Source organism: Poecilia formosa, unplaced genomic scaffold, assembly GCF_000485575.1.
Source record: "Poecilia formosa unplaced genomic scaffold, Poecilia_formosa-5.1.2 Scaffold269, whole genome shotgun sequence".
Taxonomy (NCBI): Eukaryota; Metazoa; Chordata; class Actinopteri; order Cyprinodontiformes; family Poeciliidae; genus Poecilia; species Poecilia formosa.
Genome location: NW_006800208.1, coordinates 466843 through 474254, shown reverse-complemented (window position 1 = coordinate 474254; position 7412 = coordinate 466843). Strand labels below are relative to the sequence as shown.

The following is a 7412-nucleotide window of genomic DNA, read 5'->3' as shown; positions in this document are numbered from 1 at the left end:
AAAAAAAAAAATCTGCTATAAATTCCTTGTCAAAAAATAATCTGATTTCAATGAGACAGTGATTGTGTTGCCATTAACCATATAACTGCACAAATTAGAATTACGAAAATAAATGCTAATTTTGCCTAATTTGTCTAATTTTGAAAAAAAAAAAAAAAAAAAAAAGCACCGATGGGGTAGTTTTTTTGTTTTTTTTTAGCTTTCTCAAAACTGCAATCGAAACTTTTTCCGCATCACCCGAGTCACGTGATGAACAACCAGACGTTCCCACTGACGGAAAAGACGAAGATGACGACAGGAAGTGGTAAGAGGACAATGACTCTACATGTTTTTTAATGGCATTGAACACGCTCACGTGTGATTTTGATTGTATTTTGTATTTAATGGAATCATCGCAATTGGCGTATACGGCCATTGTACACAGAAAAAAAGTACATTTTCGCCAAAAAAAAATATGTTCATATTAATCGTAGAAATGTTCTAGGAAAAACCTGGAAATTTCTGAGTTTAAAAAGTAAAAAAAATTACTATAAAAAAAAAAAACAACTCAGAAATTTTCAGAAAATAAAACAGTTATCTCTCAAAACATAAAAAACAAGGCATACAATAAATAAATAAGTAAATAAAATAATGTATCTAGTTTAATTTACGTTTCGTTTTAAAAAAAAACAACTTGGCAGAAATTATGTGCTTCTCAATAATGAGTGTAAATGGATTTTTTTCTTTCTATAACTCCTGACCATTAATTTATTTATGTTGAATGTTTCTATAATCCAGTTTTGGTGATGAGCTCAATCAATAGCGTCTCTACAGATTCTCCATCAGAATCCTGTTGGGGTCAAAGTCCAATATGGAAACAGACCAACAAATTTATTGGTTTGACGCTCCCTTCACCGCTGTTTCACTCAGTTCCACCAGGGGGCGCTGTCACAGCTGGGCTAACAAACTCAATGATTGGGTCGTCAAAAACAGACACGTTTCATCACAATGTCACAATTTTTCTTTACAGAAGATAGGTGCATGTTCGATGTAGCCTTCAAAGGGAAAACAATAAATACATTTTTTCTCAACAGGAGCCTGATGGAGATGGAAACATGATGGTGTTGAGCATGAAAGAAGAATGATTAGATCAGCAAATATCTCCACCAACAGCCCTGTGTTGTCATATTTCAGCCATGTTTTCTTCTTCTTCCTAGATTCAGACATCGGATGTGTTTGATAAGATTTATCTGAGGGGCCTCTTCCACAGATGGGGCTTCAGCTGGTCCCATGTCTTCTGACTAAGAAAGCCTTTCCTCGTGTTTGGGAAGGGAACACGAGGTGTGTGTGTGTGTGTGTGTGTGTGTGTGTGTGTGTGTGTGTGTGTGCGCGCGCGCGCGTGCGTGTGATTGTGGCCAGCTGACAGACAGATGCAACCGGGTTGCTGGAGGAGCATGAAAAGAGCCGCTCATAAAGTTTTATGACTTCATGCAAATGANGTGTGTGATTGTGGCCAGCTGACAGACAGATGCAACCGGGTTGCTGGAGGAGCATGAAAAGAGCCGCTCATAAAGTTTTATGACTTCATGCAAATGAAGAGCGAGTCATTTTTTGACCCTTATCAGTTTTACATTTTGTCCCATTTTAACTTCAAACTTCAAAAGTATTTCATTGGGCTGCAACTGACAATTATTTTAGTAAATGAATTATTATATAATTTGGACAATTTATCAGATTTTTTTGCAATTTTTTAAGCCCTTATGCCTTTTTTTTAAATATAATATATTAAGAATATATTTGTTGAAAATCTGGTAAAACTTTGAAACTGATGTCCAGGCTGACTTTTTTTGCAAAGCAGAAATGATGCCAGAATTCAGTATAGAAATAATAATAATACATCAGACTTATATTAGGACATGTGGACAACCACAGTAGATTTGCAACCGCACTGAAAGATGGTTCTACAAAGATATTATCTCTGCTTAAAAAAATTGGAAAATGCACCACAGATTCGTGTCCTGAATAAGTTTTCAAGTGAATGCAGTGTTTGTGATGTCGTCTTCCTACACTTTGCCTTAAACTAGTAGAAATCATTTAACACAACACAAAAATCCTCTCAAAAAACTAATTTAATCAAAACAAAATGATTCTTTAACAAGTTTATAAAACAGTGATTTAGTTACATAAATAAATTGATCAGTGTATCAAATCTTCATATTCATGAGCATGTTGACATGGTCGTACAATCATTTACTTGACGTAATAAATAAAAAAAATAATAAAAAAAAGGGAACAATATTCGCTTCTAAACGAAGGCGCTACAGAACAGACGACACCGGAAACAGATGAGATGAGCTTCTTAAAGCAACACGGCACCGAGCCAGTCCAGCTACAAATCAGTCTGTAACACAAGTCCGTTGGCCGAGGAAAACAGTTTGGTACTGCCAGACCACTCCACATTTGGTTCGTTTAAAGCATTAAGACAAGGCGAGATACAAGGCTGTTCCTGTGAGGGGCGGATACAAGAGAGAAAGGGGAAAAAGCGGTTCAGGTGAGAAGAAGCGCAGAAATGAAAGCAGAGGGACAATCGAGAACCACCGCAGAGAGCAACTTTCTGTCCGGCACAAAGTCGAGGTGAGAGAAGAAGAGGCGTGGACCGAGGCGAGCGGAGGCCGCGTTGCCTCCACAGGCCTCTCTTTGTCTGACTTCAGAAATCCTCAATGTGCCTCTGTGTTCGGGAGAACTGTTCCCGCCCCGCGTTCCCGCAGCTCAGTCCGTGTCTGCGCGGCGGAGCGGGCGGCGCGTCGCAAATATCTGACGCAACGCGAGCCCGACGTCAAGTCGCACTGATATGTTTCTCTCTTTTTTTTCTTGTCATTTCGAGAAACAAAACAAAGCAAAAGAAATAATAAATCCAAAGTAATGCAGCTTCAAGTATTGTGCCTTACATAGAATATTTTGTCATAAATTAGTTAATGTACATGTTTTTTTTCTTCCAATATCAGCTTTCATATATACAGGACACATAAAATGCTTATGTTCTCTTTTTCTGTCTGCTTTTGGAGAGAAATCCCTGAGAATGTAGTTTGACAGCTTCCGCGTGAGCGAGCTAGCGTCGACACCATGGCGACCGATGTGTTCAAGTGAGCAGTCTGAACGTAGGACGCGCCGTGAAGCGGGGGAGAAAAGGCGGCAAGATGAACTCCGATTCGGCATTTTCTCATTATTTCCTCATGGAGGGGGGAAGTAAAGGAGTAAAGCTGGATTTAATTTTTTTTTTAAACAAGAGGTACTGTCATTTCAGATGGAGTTGCACCATTTGGTTTAAAGCCGTTCCTCTCTTTTGAGGCCGTTAGATGAGGGGAGTCAGAGGAGTGCAAAGGCAGACGTTTCAGCAGCTCTCACTTTCACATAAAGGGAAAGAACAGAACATCCAGGTACCACTGATACTTCTTCAAAAACTTCAGCTTCTTACACGTCTACACCAGGGATCAGATGCAGAAACGCTGTGTGTACTAAAGCTATCTCTACACCTTTTCATATGGTTGAAATGTCACCAACATCGAATCAAAATTGTTCAGTTTTAGGTCAAATATTGAAATTGAGTAATCCACAAATTTAGATTTGGATGTTTTTACATCTAAATGTGCTCATCACTTTTTACGCCAGGGAGATGCTGGCTGGTAATTTTCAGTGGTGGACACCGCTAGCTAAAAAGTTAGTTGTGCTAACCCTAAAACATTAGTTCCACTGCTGCTAATCCACTATACCAACATGGTATTTAGCAGTAGCCAATGCTAATCCACTTAAGCGATAAATTCAACCATGTTGATACACACCAGGTGTTAGTAACACCTGTCAGGAGAGGAAACAGACCTGCTGTATAAACAGTCTTCACTTGTTTCAAAATAAGAGCATGAATATAAATGTTAATAACCAAAACTTCAACATAGATGTTAAACTTTATTCAAAACTTTAAAGTTTGCACAACAGCCAATTAAATTGGTGCTTTAGAACTGGACCAGAAAAATGTATTAAGGGAAAGTTAAGTGCGCTAAACTTTTTCAAAGTTAGCAAAAAAAATGCTAAAGGATTAAACCAAAAACTTAGCTTCACAATTAGCAGACTGGTTGGCAGACTGGTATTTTTCATGATTTTGTTGACAAGTCCGGAATATACAAAGCTAAATTTGCATAATTTTCTACTGAGAAAACTCCTCTGAGATGCTTTATTCTTACAAAGCTCCAGTCAAAGCTAGAACAAATTATTCTCAGTTTATAAACTGGGATTCTGATTCTCTTGTGTTGAGTGGGTGCACTCAAAACCAAACTAAATAACATTCGACCTTACAAAAATGTTAATTCCTTGTATTTCCCTTAAACCATATTATCCTCAATGAGCAAAACTCGGCAAAAAAGTTAGAGGTCTTCAGTATTGGCAAGGTGTTTAAATATTTTCATTCATGCTCCCGTGCTAGCTCATCCCAGTGACATCAGTGTTTTGACAAAGATTAATGGGAATCACAGGGATGCACTGATTAAAAAAAAAATTGAGCCGATATCTGATATTAATACTGCCGTCATGGGCGATACAAAATACTTATATATAATACAAATATTTTCCTCCACTTTCGACATCATGTTAAAGTTACCACGTCACCTATATTGTTTCTCTGCTTCACTTAAATACCTATAATCCTGCGCTGCATCCTTATCACTGTCGCATGACCAAGCAAATGCCACACGACTAACCTCCTCTGCTCTCCTCCCAGAAACACAAACGGGACGGAAATAATCATCAGTTAACATCGGTCCACTTTTAATTATCGGACCAATACCGATATGTTCAAAAATTACTAACATGGGCCGATATCAATGTTATTGCCAATATATCGTGGATCGCTTCAGGAAAACTCAACTAAGTCTTAGGCAGGTAAACTTTGCCTTTAATGAGTTTAACACTGCCGAAAGTTGCTACAAAGTAGCTATACTGTCATTTATTATTTTGTAACTACCCTGGAAGGAGGAAGGTAATATTTTTACTACCCATTAACACACAGTTTCATACATCTGCCCCTTGGTGTTGCTTTAAGGTTGTTACTGATTGAAAATTCCTGTTTTATCTTCATTACTTTCGGTTGTTTCGATGCCAAAATGTCTCGTCTTGTGCTCAGTACATTTTAACATCCTAGTTTTTTTTTTTTTGGCCTCAAGACCTTGTTCCTTATACTAGAGTCCTGAATCAGAGCAGTAAGAATCCCATGAAAATTTTCCCAGGACGAAATTCGGTCATTCAACCAAACCTCTCTCGCACGAGCATCATGAGCTTCTTTTTGCCCTTGTAGATCTGTTTCAGGTTGTCTATGAACTGCGTGAACTGGATGTGTCCGTCGTGCGCCATCAGAAACGTCTCCCTGGCCTTGCTGAGGAACTCGATGAACTCGCTGTAGTGGCGCGGGCTGATGTGCGTCAGCCGAGAGTGCGTTGTGTTGATGTAGGCCCCGATGGTGGCGTCCAACAGCTGCCTGAGCGGAGCCTTGTCCAAAGACATCAGCTTCCCAGAGTTCCTGCGGCTGTGCAGCGCCACCATGCCCGGCGTCGTCAGCGTGCACCGCCTCAAGATGTCCGACAACACGGTGGCGCACTTCACGCTCTTCACCACCAGGGGGATGACGGCTGCCAGCTCATTCTTCCCCAGCGAGTGGCTAAGGGCGCATGCCCAGAGCACGTCGTTGATGGCCGGGTGCGTGTCCTGGTTGTAACTGAGGTTAAGGTGCGTCATGGCTAACGTTGCTAGTTTGTACGCCCTCATGGGATAGCCGCGGTGCTCCATGTAGCGTGCTATTGTAAACAGCTGGGTGTAGTTCATTCCTGTGGCGGCTGCGTCCAGTACAATCTGGTAGGCTGTCTCGAAGGCAATGTGGTCCTTCTCGCAGAGCGTCAGGGCGGACAGGGCACAGTTTTGGGGGTCCTTCATGGCGCACTGTAGCGCCAGGGTGCGGGCGGAGTTGGCCAGTTTTTCCTGCTGGTTGCAGTCCAGATGCAGGCGGACAATGGTGCTGTTGGACATGATGGTGCTGGCCACCACGCTGGTCGCCTCTGTTGGCGTGAAGAGTGTGAACCAGTTCTGCATGATGTTGTCCAGAGCAAACACACCTGGAAAGAGAGGAAGAGAAACGTAAGCTTTGACTGGAATTGGGATTTACCCATCAGAGGGACCAAACAGGTAGCTTTCACACTTCATATTCCAGTAGACTCGTAGCAAATGTTACAGTTTTAGTCCCCAATGAACCATTTTCAGCTGGTACGTTTTGTGTTTAGACTGCATTTGTAAGACAAACCTGTTTACCCCCTTGCCTGTGGTGGTGATGCCCCAACAGCTACTGAAGAAAACAACACAAAAACCTCTGAACAAGACACTGAGGGCAAATTTCTTCCTCATGAAATGGAGTGGCATCAGATTTTAGAAATTGTAGGTCATCCTCTGCATTCTCTGTCTGACCATGAACCATTTCTCTAACATGCGCATTTGTTTTGGTTGTATTTACCCAGAATGCCCTGCACTATAGTCCACTTCCTGCTTTGGAGTGGTCTCCGGCCCATTGGACATTCACATACGCATTCGAATCGTAGCAGAATTCTTTAAACCAAGCGTGGACCGAGGTTTGTAGGTGGACCAAAGTTAGCTTTTTTGGTCCACATCAGAGTTTGATTACTCATCCAAACCTTCCTAAATGAACCGGACTTTCTAGGCTAACAAGCTGAAATTTGACGAAAGCGGACTAAACAGGGCTGGTGTGAATGCATCCTCAGATTGATTAGCATTCAACAATGTCATGGAGCAAAGTTTGACAAAATAAAGTGTTTTTACCATCCTTTGTGGTGTTCCTCATGGTGTAATCTATGGTCCTTCCCTTTTTTCATTTTCCAACATCTTTCTTATGAACTGCGAATAAATGACTATAAGGTGGAGCAGTAGATTGCACTTTTGGCTCACTTATAAATTGTCCTGGTTTCAAATCTGAGCCAGGTCCTTTCCGTGTGAAGGTTTGTATGTCCACCACATTCATGGTTGGCTTTTCTCAGGGGACATGCAGGTTTCATAAAGGGACCCAGCTTTTGCTGACCGACCCTCTGGATAGTGATCCAGCTTACTGGACTCAATTAAAAAATATTGTCTTTTATTATATTCTGTTTTGGATGCTGACTCACAGTCAGCAAAATCATACAGCATAATCTTGTGTTTTGACAATCACAAAAATATCCAAAGCAGTCTCTGGTTTTATGTTTCTTCCTCAAAATCCACTTAGACCTAAAACGGTAATAGTGCTCAATTTTCATTATCAGAAGAAGATATATAATAAACTTTAGAAAAGTAGAATTTGTAGATTATGTTGTTGGTTTCCTAAAAGGCAATTGCACTAAACTGAGGTC

General features: G+C 40.8%; 1 protein-coding gene across 1 annotated transcript in view; it reads right to left on the bottom strand.

Moving 5' to 3' along the window:
* Nucleotides 1–2090: 2090 nt before the first annotated feature.
* The window catches only part of LOC103151015 (zinc finger SWIM domain-containing protein 6-like), a 52082-nt gene continuing 46760 nt past the window's right edge, over nt 2091–7412 (bottom strand). Inside the window, exon 14 of the mRNA XM_007570825.2 lies at nt 2091–6134. Coding sequence (XP_007570887.1) covers nt 5272–6134 — 863 coding nt within the window. The 3' untranslated portion in view covers nt 2091–5271. The remainder of the gene's footprint in view (nt 6135–7412) is intronic.